General features: G+C 36.0%; 1 protein-coding gene across 1 annotated transcript; it reads left to right on the top strand.

Moving 5' to 3' along the window:
• Window positions 1-656: 656 nt before the first annotated feature.
• LOC100916784 (surfeit locus protein 4-like) lies at window positions 657-16,301 on the top strand. The gene is made up of 6 exons (XM_003760664.2): window positions 657-1,005; window positions 9,140-9,323; window positions 9,520-9,596; window positions 12,837-12,880; window positions 13,614-13,800; window positions 14,647-16,301. The coding sequence occupies exons 1-6, from the start codon at window positions 952-954 to the stop codon at window positions 14,908-14,910; spliced, it is 810 nt and encodes a 269-aa protein (XP_003760712.1). The 5' UTR covers window positions 657-951; the 3' UTR covers window positions 14,911-16,301.
• Window positions 16,302-16,604: the final 303 nt, after the last annotated feature.

The raw sequence follows: 16,604 nt of genomic DNA on the forward strand, positions 1-16,604 counted from the left end.
ATATGCATATAGTAATAATAATGTATTTGAATAGTATTCCATTAAACATGTATATAATAAATTACAAGCACATTTAAAGAGTTATACTGTATTTAACAGGGCTTGCTATATGTAGCTTCTTGCCGGAATATATATATATATTACATATATGCATCTTTCTGTAAAGAAATCTGCCCCATGTATTATAATCCTTTTCCAAATTTTACATGTTTATAAGAACATTTTGTATTTTGTTGTTGATATTATATATATGTGTATATATCTATATATGTATGTATATCTGTGTCTGTGTGTCCATATACTTGAATATGGCCTATAATGGAATTTGTTTTGTTACAATTTTGCAATTTGTCAGTTTTTTTTTCTCCTCCTCCCTATATTGGGTCAAAGGTAAGATTTCTGATGATTAAAAATATACTATTGAATTTAAAAAAAACAACCAATGAGGAATTTAATTTGCATTTAAGTCTCATCCAGAAGAGATTATGAACGCTGATGTATGCAGGCACGACGTTTTATCTAAATTTTATATCTTCTGGAGGTTCCTAGAATAATGCTCTACACAGTGATGATATCCAATTTATCCTTTTTTAAAGCTTATCTGTACGTAGTTGTTTGCATGTTGTCTCTCCTTAACACCTCTCCATAACACCGTGAGCTTCTTGCAGTCAAGGACTGCATTTTGCGGTTCTTTGTATCCTGAGCGCTTAGTACCGTGCCAGTCACATAGACTTTTAAAGTAGTCTCGTTGCTTGCAGACCAGGAACCGGTCCCCACAACTTGGCCCCTCCCAAGGTCTGGCACCCCACGCCTTCCTTTCGGTGTGAACAAACATCCAGTTCATGCGTGCTTGCTCTTGGTCCCTAGGGTGATGGGGAAGCGTGCTGGGCGGTCCCTAAGGCTCACACGCAAAGAGAAGAGAGCAGTCGGCTGGTAATTGGGGATTCGACAATGGCACCCAGAGGCTGCAACGTGATGGAAGCGGCGGAAGAACTTTCGGACCAGGTGAGCTAGATTTCCATCCACATCTCACCGTCCCCTATTCCATCATTGCAATGGTACTTCCCAGCCCCTTCAGCAGCCCGCCCCGAGAGCGGAGCTGGATTATACCATTCTCTCGGGAGTGTGGAGAGCAGGTGCTTTAGAGGGCGGGACTAATTTTGCTTGCACTTATTTGGGGGGGCAGTTTAAAAGAAATTTGGATAGATATGGAAAACGGGAAGACTTTTCCGCACCAAAAGAGTGGGTGCTCTGTGTATTTTTTTTTTCTCTCGTCGGATGGGTTGTTTGAGGGGAATGCTGACAGCCCCTTTGGAGGATAGTAGAGGGGTGGAGTGTGGGAGTCAAACAGACTAAACTGACAATTGCTTGTACCACGTGCGCTCTGGTGACAAAAAAAAAAAAAATTATAAACAAACTTCTGGGATTTGAGGTTGGAAGGCACTATCTAATTCAATTCTTTCGTGTACATTTATCGTTCAATAAACTTTTTCCAAGCGCCTTCTCTAGTCCAGGCACTATGCTAAGCCTGGGGATACAAAAGGAAGCAAAAAACAATTCCTATCCTTAAAGAACTTATAATCTAATGGAGAAGATAATAGGCAAACAAATTTATACAATGCAAGCTCTATATATAATAGATTGTGAAAACAGGACCAAATGAGTTGAGACATGCTCAAGTTAACACATGTATTTTCACTTTTTTTAATTGTTTTTTGCTTACATTTTGTTTCTCTTTTTTTTTCCTTTTTGATCTGATTTTTCTTGTGCAGCATGATAATTGTGGAAATATATATAGAAGAATTGCACATGTTTATCATATATTAGATTACTTGCTGGTTAAGGGAGGGTGAGGGGGAAGGGAGGGAAAAATTTGGAACGCAGGATTTTGCAAGGATCACTGTTGAAAATTATCAATGCATATGTTTTTAAAATAAAAAGCTTTAATAATTTAAAAAAAAAAGTTTATACATGTAGTAAAGTAGGAAATGTCTCTTGGAAGGTGTAAGGGACCTAAGTATATCCTCTTCTCCGATTTAAGTATGAAAACATAGAACTGCTGCATTCTTTGATCTGTATAATTTGAACTTTATTCTAGCACTGGATTTTGAGGCAGAAGACCTGGGTTTGAATACAGGCTCTGCTACTTACTAGAAATTTGACCTTGAGCAATTAATTTTCCTTTCCCAGGTCTGTTTCTTTTTCTTTCTCTTTTTTCTATTTTCTTTTTTTTTTCTTTTTTTTTTTTAGTCTGGATGAAGGAAGTAGAGCAAGGGGGAAGGAAAGGAAACAAACAAGATCTCTAGGGGTCCTTTGCAGTTTTAAAATCAATTATCTCAAGATAGTATGGGCCAAAACAAGCATTCCATTTAGTCTTAATTTCCAGGTATTTTCAAGTCATGCTAAGAAAATTTCCACTCTCTTCTTAAATCTCCGTAATAATAGTGCTTCAATATCCAGCTTTCCAATTTCAGGCCCTACCCCATTTCTGCCACTTAGCAATTGGATTTTTTCCTTGTTGAATTGGAGTTTGAGGCTTTGGGGATGAAATTTTTATTTTGAACTTAAATACAAAATGAAAAAATAAAAAATTCAATATAAAGCAAATTTCCATTTTATGAAAACCTATATAATGAACACTATATATTGTTCTCAAAGCTGTCCAGCTTTTCTTTGCTTCCTTGTTGGTTTTTTCTGCTATATACCTTTTACTGGTTTTTTTTTTCCTTTCTCTCCGATAGCACCACCCTAAAGAAGGCTTCAATTAAGCATGGAGATAGATATATATACACATATATGTAAGATCATATTACATGTATTTCCTTCTCTTATCATCTGTTTCTCTGAAAGTAGATAGCATTTTCCCTCATAAGTCCAAGCTTTTCCATGTTTTTCTAAATCAACCAATTCATTTCCTATTCCACAGCAATATTCCAATCCAATTATATCTGAGAGATTGTCTATGAATGTTTTCCCCCAATTTTCTGCATTTCTTGACTATATAAATTTGATTTATACAAGAAAAATTTAAATTAAAATAATTGAAATTATCCTTTTTACATTTCAACAATGCTGTCATGTTATAATCTAGTTTAAGATCTGTTGAATCTACTTCTTTTACATCTTTTCCCCCTGGTTTCTTTGAAGTTCCTTGACCTTTTGTTCTTTCAAATGAATTTTATTTTTTTTTAATTCAGTAAAAAAATTTTTTTTTACTGCCACAGTGTCGCTTTTGATTAAAGCTATTTAAACTTGAACTTTGAGATCATTACTATATCCCTACTTTTTTTTTTACATTCTAAATTCAACTCCTGCCCTTTTCTTTATCTCTGTGTTTATCTCTCATTGTTATGTTTCCTGATAGTAATATATTGTTCAATTCAAATTTTTAATCTGCTACCCATTTGTTTTATGGGTAAATTCATCCCATTTCACATTTTAAGCTATAATTTTACCCCATTCACATTTTAAACTATAATTACTTGTATATTTTTCTCCTTCCTATTTTTCCTCAGTATCCTTCTAACTCTATTTACCCCATTCTTCTCATTCCTTTGCTTTATTTCTACAAGATACCTTTCCCTCCTATTCCTTAACTTACCGATCCCTCTAAAAGTCCCTCCTTTAATCTCTCCCTCACACTCCATACTCTGGTTTTCTTAATTCTTTCTAAATTTAGAAGATTAATGCCCTTCTGTAATTTTATATTGTTTCCTTTTTAATTCATTCCCAATGAGAGTAAGGTGCTAGGACTACCCCATTCCTACCACTAGCTTCTTTTGTATCAGTTTTTCCTTTTCCTCAGTATGAATTACTATTTTTTTATCTCTCGCTACAGTTTTTTTTAGACTCATTCCATCATACTCAGTTCAGCCTACACCTTTTTTTTCAAATAAGGATGACAATCATAAGACAATAATAATATCTTCACATATGTGAAGTAAACAATTTAACTTTATTGAGTCCCTTATAATTGGTCTTTAATTTTTACTTTATATTTCTCATGAATATTATATGTCAAATTTTCCTTCAAGTTCTGGAGTTTTGTCACAAAACCAAGAAAGTCATTAAATATCCATTTTTTTCCACTTAGGATTATATTTAAGTCATTTTTGGTTATAACCCTCAATTGTGTTGCTCTATGAAATATAGTATTCCAAGATCTAAAGTCCTTCAATGTAGTAGCTGCTAGGTTTTGTGTAATCCTTATTATAACTCCATGATATTTAAATTGTCCTTTTTTCTTGTTACTTGCAAAACTTTCTCCTTAACCTGGGAGCTTTAAAACCTAACTATGATATTCCTATAAGTTTTCCTCCTGGGATCTTTTTCACGTATTTTTATTTTGTCTTTTTGTTCTAGAACTTAAAGAACAATTTTCCTTGATAATTTCTTATAATATTGCATCAAGATATTTTTATCATTATTTTCACTTGCCTGACTGTTCCTATATTATTTCTCTTTGATCTTTTCTTCAAATCAGTTATTTTTCAGATGTGATGTTTCACTTTATCTTCTATTTTTTTTCTTTCTTTGATTTTGCTTTATGGGTTTTTGGGGTCTTAGAACATCATCAGCTTCTCTTCACCAAATTCTAGTTTTCAAGGAATTATTGTCTTCCTTAAGTTTTTGTTTCTCTATTTCTAGTTGGTTGGCTTTCTTTTCATAATTTTCTTCATTTTCTCCAATTGCTATTTCTTTCTTATTTTTCCTTGACCTCTCTTATTTTATTTTAAAGTCCTTCTTAAGTTCTTCCAAGAACTCTGTGCTTGAGATTATTTGATCTTTCTTGTTGAAAATAGAATGGCTTTTTTTTTTTTTTAAGCTGTACTATCTTCTTTTGAATATGAACTCAGACTTTTTTTATTCCCACTATCTATATGATTGAGTTACTTCTCCTTTGCTTAGTTGCTTTTATTTATTTTTGTTTTATTTTGCCTTTTAACAGGTATTAAGAGTAATCAATTTGTAGTTCTAAGATATGGGGAAAAAGGCCCCAAGCCTCAGGTCCTCCTTCCTATTATTTTCTAAGGTCTGTCTCAGGGCTCTCCTCTGCACTGTTAAGCCAAAGTTAGGGGTCCCAGTCATACTATCTTACAAATGATCTTGTTCCCTATGATCTCTTCAATACCTACAAACTACAAGCTATCCTCTCTGCCCTGGGACTGAAACTAGACACTCTGTTCTCCTGCAAGTGCCCACAGTCAACAAGATTCCTGCTTGTGACTGTTTTTGCTTCTTTGTATTCCTAGCTTCTATTATAATACCTCACACATAGTAAAGTGCAATAAATGCTTGTTGACTGACTTAAAAGAAAATAGTAGTTTTATTTTTTAATCTACTAACTGTAATATAAGCTATTTTGAGTAGTGCAAACAAGCATCCCTTTAATAATATTGAGTCATATGTATAATTCATGATTACAGCTGAGCTGATGAGGATTAAAAATGGAGATATCCTCTACCTTAAAACATATCCCTTCATTATTATTTATTACCTTAAGGATTTGGAGCAAGTTACAAAAATTTTGTTTCCACATCTGTAAAATGAGACTCGGATTAGATGCTATCCAAGAGTCTTTCTGGATTAAAATCTCATGAATCAATGTGCCAAAATCAAAGGGTTTTATTTTTACATTACATAGCTTTTATTTCTACAATGCTTTAAAGATTACAATGCATGTTCCTCATAATAACCTGTGAGGTAGGTGGTGCAAACATAATTATTCCCATTAAAAATGAAAATGAAGATCAAAGAGTTGATCTTCAATTCTACAGAATTATCCAGATTTCAGAATCACATAGCTAATAAATAACAGGGTCTTAAATCCAGGTCTTCAGACTTCAATTTCTGTATTCTTTCCAAGCATGACCATCTATATGTCATTATACTTCCAAAATTAATCCTTTTTTAAATAAAAAATATGCTTACATTTGAAATCCATTTGCTCATGAATTATACTCATAAATTTGGGTGTAGAGAGCCTAGGGTAATAGGTTGAGTAATAGCTATAGAAGCCATCTAGGTGTCCCACTCATTACCAAGATAGATCCCAGTTGTATTACTTAACTTGGGTAAATACCTCTTTTCAATAGTATCAGTTTGCCTAAATGTAAAATGAGAAGATCGGATTAAAACTTGGCCATTCCAATTCTAAGTCCCTTCCAATTCTAAATCCTTTGATCCTGCAGATCATAAACTTTTTTAATGACTTTTTTACATGTGGATACAAATATATAATAATTATTACTAGAAATTGAGGTTCAGGAACTGTAATATATTGATCTAATTTGTTAAGAGTTTTTGTCAGTCAATGACTACTATGTGCCAGGCACTGTGCTAAGTCCTGGGGTCACAAAGAAAAGTAAAAGACAATTCCTGCTTCCAAAGAGTATTGTCTTTAACCAAAGAACTAAAGTTTCTCTGGTACTGAGATTGGTGGGGTTTGCATTCAATTGTCAAAATGTGTTGACTTGTTTTGATTATTAGGGCATACTAGATGTAATGATAAGAGCATAGAAATAGGAGTCAAAGACCTGGATTCTGATCCTGTTGGGCCACTGTGTAATTCTTCATTATCCTGCAGTTTCAGTCATTTAACCTTTCTCATCTGTGAAAGAGGGATTTTACTGTTATTCAGTAGCATCTGACTCTCAATGACCCTATTTGGGGGTTTCTTGGCAGAGATACTAAAGTGGTTTGCCAATTCTTTTTATATTTCCTTTTTCATATTTTTCTTTATATTTCCTGAGTTAGACAGGGTGACTTACCCAAATCACAGCTAGTTCCTGGTTGTGTCTGAGGCTGAATTTGAATTCAGGTTTTCCTGACTTAGGTCCATAACTCTATCCACTGTGTCACCTAGCTGCCCTGAAGTAAACCTACCATGTCTTAAAGTTGTTCTAAGAATCAAATGAGATAACATATTTAGAATGAGATCCTTCTTCTACAAAGTGAAGGTACTGGGCTAGGTAATCTTCCAGGGCCATGCCATCCGGCTGTGATAATCTTTGACAAGGGATTAGCTCATCACTTGTCTAGCCTCATGTAGTTTTACTTCTGGATGTCATTCCTTGGCTTTGGCCCTGCCTCCAGCTTCCAGTGCTGGCTCCACAAACATTTCCTCCAGTGGTGGCTCTTCTCAAACTATTGTTACCACTTAGCTGTACTCATTAATCCTAACTCTAACAAGTAAATTAGGGTGGTGGTGAACACAGCAACAGCAGGAGCTTGTTTGTAGGGAATTATGGTATTTAAGCACAAGACACCCTGGTGATATATTTCATGGCCACATATATTGGAGGGGATGAGGGGGAACAAGAATTGTAGTTTGGCTGGCATTGCCGTGTTAAATGATTTGGAAACTTCCATCATTTACACCACATGAGATTTCTGTTCCACTTGTCCTTCAAGAAGACTTGAAAGTTACCTATTCCTAAAAGTTTCCTCTCTGCTCTTACCCTCCTTCCCAACCATAATACTTATTATGCTTTTATCATGTCTTTCTCTGTTTTATAGTCAATGTACAATTATTACATATTCCTATAAATGTACATGTCTTATTTTCCTTGCTAGATCATAACAACTATGAGAGAACAGACCTTGATTTCATTACCTTTGTGTCTCCCCCAGTGCCAACAATATTTTGAATGTATTAAATACTTAATAAATGACAATGGAATCTAGGGATAAGAATAAGAAGATGAATTTAAATTTGCTAATTTAATCAAAAATTTATTGAATGTTATTCTGTGTGCAGTGCCCTGTGCTAAGCACTCCTAGTGATGCAGAAATTAATTCTATGGCATTCTTGCCTTTAAGAAACTTATATCTTCTTAGGAAAGCTAAAACAACTAATAATCTTTGCTTTTTCATTTTTTAGTTCAGTCATTTCAGTCATGATCAACTTTTTCTGATCCCATTTGGAATTTTCTTGCCAAAGACACTAAAAGGGCTTACCATTTCCTTCTCCAGCTTGAAATTCCAGTTGTTCTTATTCAGTCATGTCTGACTCTTTGTGATGCCATTTGGTAGGTTAGCTAGTACTTATATAATGACTTAAGGTTCAAAAAGAAGTCTTTACATCTGGAATCTCATTTGATCCTCACAACAACCCTGGGAATTGATAGGTGCCACCCCTTTTTACAGCTGAGCTTGGTTAAATGACTCTCATAGAGATACAAATTTTTGAAACTGGATTTAGATTCAGGTCTTTGCCCCAAATCTTGTCTTCTAGCCATTTGCTCAAGCAGACATATGACTAGAATGCAAAGGAGAATATGATGAATACCATGCAGAACAAGAAAATTAGTATAAGGGTTGTTCATCATTGAAGGTCATCATGATGAATTGGAATTGTGGAAGGCATCATAAATGAGGAAAGATCTGAGCTGATCCAAAAGGATTTTGGCATTTTGATAGACGGTGATTGGGGAGAAAAAGGACATATTCTACGCAGAGAGAACTAAACCATAAGCTATTTATGAGTATAGTGCTGTTCTTTTCTTTCTTTTTTTTAAGTAATAAGTTTTTATTTTCAAAATACATGCAAAAATTAGTTTTCAGCATTCACCCTTACAAAACCTTGTGTTCCAAATTTTTCTCCTTCCCTTCTCCCCCTCCCCTACATAGCAAGTAATTCAATATAGGTTAAACATGTGCAATTCTTCTATCCATATTTTCCACATTTATCATGCTGCACAAAAAAAAAATCAAATCAAAAAGGTCTGAGATAGGATTTGAATGCAAGTCTTCCTGAGTCTAGGCCCAGCAGTCTATCCACTGATCCAGAGCCACCCCAAGGTCCAGGGTAATGTCCCTGGATCTGCAGCGGTCCAGCCATGGCAGCTTTGAGTAAACCATCTTGTATTGGTTTCTCTGCCAATACATCAGGATGCTAGAGCCAGAATACCAGAAAACAAGCATGCAGTGTTCTAAGAATCCAGAGCAATAATCCCCTAACTCCCCTGCCCTAATCCCTACTCCCAAAGGACTAAGAATTTATAAACGAAATTCTTTTTGAAGGCAGATTTCTTCAGTTATCTGACACTGGTATTTTAGAGACATCACTCTGTTTCCTGCCCCTCAATTCTGCATTTTTTTGCCTCCTCATTTTTCTTCTGATTATTACACTTGCCAGTTCCTTCATCTGACAAAGAGATTCCTGCCCCATTTGGCTCGTCTCTGTCTGATCAGCACCTTCCTGGAGGATGGCATTCACACCTGGTGGCAGTGGAATAAACATGAATCCATTAAGATGTCTTGGAGCAGCAACTCTTTCCTGGCATTAATTTTGGGGATGATCAATACATTTGGGCAATTGGGTAAGATTTCTTGCTAATCTTGGGCTCATCACAGTGGAAAAAGGCAGCTGGAGATTAGATACAGAAAGGTTAGTGGGTCAATAAAGGTTTCAGTAGGCACAACTTGGGGAGAAGAGGGAAGGCTTGGCTGAAGAATGCAGGGAGAAGAGTTAATGCTATCACCTCTACAACTGTTTCTCCATTCTTTCCATTACAGTTGGATGTGTGTTGATTTTAGTCCAGAAGTGTGTTCCTTGTGCCTGTTTTGTGCTGTTTGGAATCATTTTCATGCAGGTAATTTAATAGGCAACTGTCTCGATAAAGATGATGATCCCTAAGGAGACTGATGTACTTGGAATAAAAATCGCCTGGGTGTAGGTCCCAGTTCTGCACTGATTACAGTCTTTGTGACTTTGGTCACATCACTTCCATTCTCTGAACCTTGTTTTCATCCTCTATGAAATGAGAGCTTTGGATTGAGGCCCTGTCCCCACCAGTTTAAAATCCTATGAAACCTATGATGCTGCCAAAAATATTGGTCATTTCACCTAAGCAGAACTTCCTTGCAATCTCTGAGAAAGTGACCTTTGCTTAGCAATGTACTTTGAGTCAAATTCTACTTGCCTGACCTTTCTGCTTCCAGAATATTTGCATTACAAATATTGACTTCGCTGACACCAACATTCTTACATAGAAGCTGGCAGGTCTCTTGAACTGCATCCAGGAGTCTCTTCCTTTATCTCAAAGGTCACCAACAGAGTCCTCTGTTTTTTCAGGTTACAGTTTAATGGAAATAACACTGAACTTCAAATCAGAAAAGTTTGGATCCCTTTTTGCCATTTACTCTAACTTATGAAAGTCCCTACCTCCATCCAGACCTCAATTTCCTCATCTGTAAAATTAGGACATTGGATTAGTTGGATTATAAGGATTCCTCCCAATTTCCTTTCCTTTACATCAGTGAATTGAGTTGAGAGAGGAATCATGTTCCACGGGCACTTTTCATCCTAAAGGCATTTTCTCCGAAGATTTTAGAAGAATAGCTACCAATAGTGAGAAGGATACTAGAACAACTATAGAAACCACTTCTCCATTGGGTAAGTGGTCAAAAGAGATGAACAAACAATTTTCAAAAGAAGAATCACAAACTGTTAACAACTACAGGAAAGAATGTTCCACATGAATAAAAGAAATGATTCAAAACAACTCTAAAGTTTCATCTCCTATTCAGAAAAATTGATGAAGATGATAAAAGATAAAAATAATCTTAGGGGGGACTACAGGATAACAGGTTCCCTAATATATTTAAGGCTTTTAGGTGGTGCAGTGGATAGAGTCAGGGAGGCCTGGGTTCAAATCCAGCTTTAGAGGCTTCTTAGCTATAGAGTTTACACACTTTCCCTGGGCAAGCCAATTAAACTTTGTCTGCCAGGAATGGAAAATTCATGAGTATTTTATCCCTGGGAAAGGTAGGTGATTCAGTGCACAGAGTGCTAGGTCTAGAGTGAGGAAGACTTGAGTTTAAATTTGGCCTTAGACACTAACTGTGTGATCCAAGGTCAAGTCACTTACCCTGTCTGTCTTAGTTGTCTATCAGTTTCCTCATCTCTAAAATAAGGATAATAATAGCATCTAATTCCCATCATGGCTGTGAGGATAAAATGAGAAAATATTTATAAAGCATTTTGCAAGACTTAAAATGTTATATAAGTTTTATTGTTATTATCACATACAGAATTGAGAATTGGTCTGACCATTTAAGAAAACAATTTTGGAAAATCTTTGGGGAAAATCAGTAGTCCATACCTTTTGAACAAATCCACTGCTAGACAATCAAAAATGGAAAGCATTCCCATTATATTCATAGAAGCATTTTTTATGGTAGCAAAATCCTGAGAACAAAATTACCATTTTGAGGAATTCAAAGATTTGTAAAAAATTTTACATGGGAAGATTTACATGATTGATATAGAACAAAGCAAAACCAAGAAAACAATGACTACAAGAACATAAAAAAAAACCCACTAAAATTAATTCAATGCTACATAATTGTAAATAACCAACATTATTGGCACTGGAGGAAAGATGAGAAATTGCACCTCCTTCCTTTCTAGAGAGATGGGAGCTATGGGCACAAAAACATTGCATATACAGTCAGATGCAGTCATCGTGCTCGTTAGTTTCATTTAATCATTTTTCTGTTGCAAGGTCAGAGCTAGGCATGAAGAGGATATTGGCAAATCTGGAAATTGCTATGGTGTAGTTTTTTTTTAATTGTCAATAAAACATTTAATTAAAAAAAAAAAAAAGAAGTAACAGGATTTGGTGAATAAACTCCACCACTGAACCATGAAAGCAGAATTGAAGAGTCCCTTTCCCTGTATCTTCTTTGCTCTTCCCAAGCTAATAATAACCTTTTACTCGTAATTCTGTTTAATAACTCGTTTTCTAGCCTTAGGAAAACCACAGGCATTTAATAATGAAGGATGTCCCTTCTCTGTCCTCATAACAAAGAGGGGGTAGACAGCAAGTGCAGCACCTGCCTAATGGGTCAATTTGTTTGAAGTAAAAATTTTTTTTATTTTTCTTATTTATTATACAAACGATTCTTGTTGAGGGTGCAGACACTAAGAAGTGACAGTGTATTTTTTAAGTATCAATAAAACATTAAAAAAAAGAAAAAGAACAGATACTTTTCAACCAATTTGAAAAAAGAAAACTTTTCCTTTGTGAGTAATCAGAAAAAGATAACAATTCTTTGTGCCCAACCAGAAAAAGAAAATGATACTTTGTAACCAATCAAAAAAAAAAAAAATAACTGAGTTCTTCGTGTCCAGTCAGAAAAAGGAAATCTATGCTTTGTGACCATTGAAAAACAGCATGCATCTATATTTCCAAACCTCATCTTTATATTTCAGGAATACTAGGTCCCTCAAGATCATACTTTCCTTCCTAGAGCACCATCTCTTCAGTTAAGTAGCAGAGAATTCATTCTTTTATTTTAAAGTCCTGGAAACCTTCAGAAGAAAGGCAGTGTGTGTTGTGATGATGAACAGAAGCACTTGAATTGTTTGGAACTCCTCAGGCTAAAGATATTTTGATATTTTCTGTTCCTACTGCAGGCCTTTAAGGGGATGGTGTCTGTCTGGTCTCAAAGGATCTCCTCTTATTATGTTAAGGAAAAGGGAAGAGCTCCCTTTTTCTATTCTTATCCCTCTCATCATTTTTTTTTTTTTGCCATTTTGCCTAACAAGTATTTGTCTAAATGAATTGTATTAAAGGGAAAAAATTAATTGTATTGTTGGACATGCTTTCCATTCGACATCAGTAGGATAAAACCCCCCTCTAAACTTCCCATAGTCCCTCACAAGCAGCATGTGAATGAGTAATTGTGAACAGATGCTCTTTTTGTTTTGTTTTGTTTTGTTTTTCAAATTTCCTGCTTTATCAAAGGATTTTTGTAAAGGGTGGTCACATGTAGCCAGTGTCAAGTGGGAATTTGTTCTTGAGTTAATTTTTTCCTCCTTTTTGTAGGTCATGGCCTATGGCCTTTTGTGGAACCTCAGATTCCTGATGAGGTAAGTGAAATAAACTATTGGGGATTGTCTAGCATGCTTAGTGCTGCTGTGGATGAATCAGTCACGGAAAAGCAGAAGGCCTGGCCTTTGGGGAGTGGAGCCAAAAAGGGGGGAAGCAGTTGTGCCCTGAGCCAGGGTATATTTAATGTGATGCTCCTTTCACCAGAGGGTGACCATGTGTGTGGATGCACATTAGATTTGCTCCAGGCAGTTTTGCAAAGCTGTGCATTGTCCAGCCTCTGGATGATCATTTTTAGCTCTAGAAGGGGAACTAATTGAAGTTTGGGTAATATAGACCTTTCCTGTTTTTATCATCACAATTTCAAGAGGACCTCAGTTTAAATTCAGTTTAACAAGCACCGATTGAACTTTCAACAATAAAAAGAGCCTGTCTAACCCTATCTGATTATTACAGATAAGGAAGCAGAGATTTAGAAAGGTTAAGTAGCACCAAATAATCATCTCTTTCCTGAACAATGAAAATAAACAGATACATTTTTTCCCAACATCTGCCCACTGTTAAATTGGAGACATTTGGATGTCCAAAAAAGAATGCATCTCCTCAAATGTCCTCCTGTCAGGGCAGGAATGAGGATGATATGGAACTTTCTATGAAGGATTTGCTTAATTTTGTTGAACATTATCATTTGTCACATGTTATTGCTTTTGAAAGATTCGAGCTGCATGACATACTGATCTTTTCTCCCCTTCTGCTCTCTCCCTGGTTTCCTAGAAATGTTTCTTTGAGTGGTGGTCTGCTGTTCCTCTTCGCTGAGAGCCAAGCAAAAGGAAAGTCCATGTTTGCAGGTGTCCCTACCTTGGATTACATCTGCCCCCATCAGTACATTCAGCTGGGAGGAAGAGTTCTTCTCCTCCTCATGTTCATATCACTCCTACACTTTGAAGTGAGCATGTTCACTGTAAGTGACCTGAAAACTTTTCTTTCATTCTCCTTCCCTGGTCATTTGTACTTTTTTCTCCTACATTTCAAAGTCTTCCTCTACTCCCATAGTAGTCAAACAACAGACTTTTGTTTCATCTTTTCCCCTTGATTTTTCTAATCACTTCCCTTCTCCTGACACATTACTATTATTTATTTTACTCTTTAGTTCAGCTCGTCCCTTTCATCTGCCAATATATATTAGTAAAGCAGCCATACAGAAAAGTCCATTAGGGCTGCAAGGTTTTTGGAAAGGGCTCTTCAGGAGACTGACCAGAAGGATATGTATCCTGTTCCCGATATTTGTTGGGAACAGTGTCCCTCACCTTAATAAGGGAAATTGGCCAATAGCTCACCCATACTTAAATTAACCCAACTCTCAGCTTAATACAAGTTATTTTACAATACTCATAAATGTACAACCCTCATGTCCTGCAGAGATCAGTCCACAATCTGTAGCCCCATGTTCTTTGGTCTTGTTTATTGCAGGCCATAGATATTCCATGTAGATTCAAGCCATTTAACACCATAACCATTGGTCTTTCCAGTTTCTTTACCCTTTGGGACTAATCTGCCCCAGAAGTAACAATTTAGTCTAAAATCAACCAATTAGGCAATCAGTACTATTCTGTGAATCTATGTCTCTTCTCTATCTCAGTCAACCCACAATTTCATTATAGGCTCCACTGTTCTCTGTGCATTTGAGAAATAAAACCAAATGCAATGCCATCTTTTAAATAGACTTTGGAGGGAAAATAGGAATACATTCAAGAAATCATTAGACTGATTATTTTTCTTTCATATCTCTTTCTACTTTGCTGCTTAGATCTTCCAAGATGCTTTCAACATGATTCTCATCATTCTTGTGGCTATTGGATTCAAAACAAAACTTGCTGCTCTCACTCTTGTATTCTGGCTGCTCCTTATCAACGTGTTAGAGAACCCATTTTGGACCATCCCTCCCAACAGGCCTCTCCATGATTTTATGAAGTATGACTTTTTTCACACAATGTCGGTAATGGGAGGCCTTCTTTTGATAGTAGCCCTTGGACCTGGGGGAGTTTCAATGGATAAACACAAGAAGTGGTAAATATTATAGCAGAATAATAGAGAGAAATGGAAGAGATGGATTTTTTGTTTTCATGACTTTAAACTCCCTTCTTGTAGAGCAGAGAAGGGTATGGTCTCCTGTCTACTCATATGTCCTCCAAACATCTCTTATGACCTTCTGCTACCTCAATAGAGCAATTTTGATTTCTCTTCCTGTGCCAGTTAGAGACATATATAAGAAGGAGGGCAATCTGGCCCATTATCCTCTTGTCCTGGGAGTTTATTGAAGAAATTCTGTTAATTTCATGGTATTTTAAGAGCTCTGTGTATTCACATGGGCCAAAGGATAATCCTAGGGTTAGGGTTAAGGTTCTTCATTTCACTTTGTGAACCTAAAAGAACTGATTGTACCATAGGTGCCCAAATTATATATTATCAGGATTGGGCATATATCTTTTGAAGCTATCATTTTCCTTGTTTTCTTCAGAACAAGATCTTTTTGATGATCTCCTTTTTAGCCAGTTTGGTAGAATCCAGTCTTTGTCAGTCATAGAGTTGATATGGTCCCTTTCTGGAGATCATTGTCAAAAACACTATGCTAATATAACCTTGGGTCCTCGGGTACCAATGAGCACATTTTACAGGACTCTGCATCAGCTTGGGACTCTCCTCTTCTCTTTTCCTCCATAAAGCTTGACTGTTGTTAGCCACCTGTTAGTGTCCAATGAACAGACCAGAGTATCCCAGGATATTCTACAGCTGCCTCATTATCTATGTAAGCTCCAGTGAGGTGGCTTTTGTTCTAATTTCTGCTCTGCCCAAATGGAAGGACTTCAAGGACTTATGAAAATAAAGCTGCTTCTCATAGAAAAAGGTGGCTGATGGGGCATCAGAGGTCTGTGGACCTAAGAGCCTTTCTGGATGAATTCAATTATCATATGGCTCCAAGTATGTTTCTGAAGAGTTTATTAGGATCAGATTCCCTTTGAAAGCAGCAAAGGTCAAAAGGAAATTCTGCTAAAGATATGAAGCCAAGAGTTTTCTATGTTGCTTAGCACATAGTAGTGCTATGTACCTAGCACATTGTAGGCACTTTATAAATTCTAGTTGACTGTGTAAATCAGGTATTGTACATTTGTGTATATGTATATTTTCACACCATCTGAGAACAGATATAAACCTGTTTTATGTAAGCCTACTGTTTTCAGTTGAACAAAGTCTTCAGTTAATTGACTGGGAGATCTAAGCATTCAGTAAAATAAACCTGTATTAAGCATGCTATCTAGATGCAGTAAACATGTTAACATTCACTTTTGCTCATGAGAAAGATTAATAGGCAAATATAGAGTATTTTAAGAATGGCTACTCACATATTTAACCTATATTGGATTGCTTGCTATCTTGGGGGGGGGGGAGGAAGAGGGGTAAGGAGAGGGAGACAAATTGCAAAGATGAATGCTGAAAACCATTTTTGTGTGTACTTGAAAAAATAAAATACTATTTAAAAAATGCTTGCAGGATTAGAGGGTTTGATTAATCCCACAAGTAACCAAGAAAAAAACAGGGACGGTTAGAGGAAGGACAGTTTTAGAAGGGAAAATAATGAGTTCCATTTTAGATATAGACACCTTAATAATAGTTAGTATTTATAATGCTTAACATAGTGTCTGGCACAAAGTAGGTGCTTAGTAAATGCTTGTTTCCTTCCCTTCTTTTTGTATAGCATTTTAAGGA

Source organism: Sarcophilus harrisii, chromosome 1 (assembly GCF_902635505.1).
Source record: "Sarcophilus harrisii chromosome 1, mSarHar1.11, whole genome shotgun sequence".
In the NCBI taxonomy this organism is placed as follows: Eukaryota; Metazoa; Chordata; class Mammalia; order Dasyuromorphia; family Dasyuridae; genus Sarcophilus; species Sarcophilus harrisii.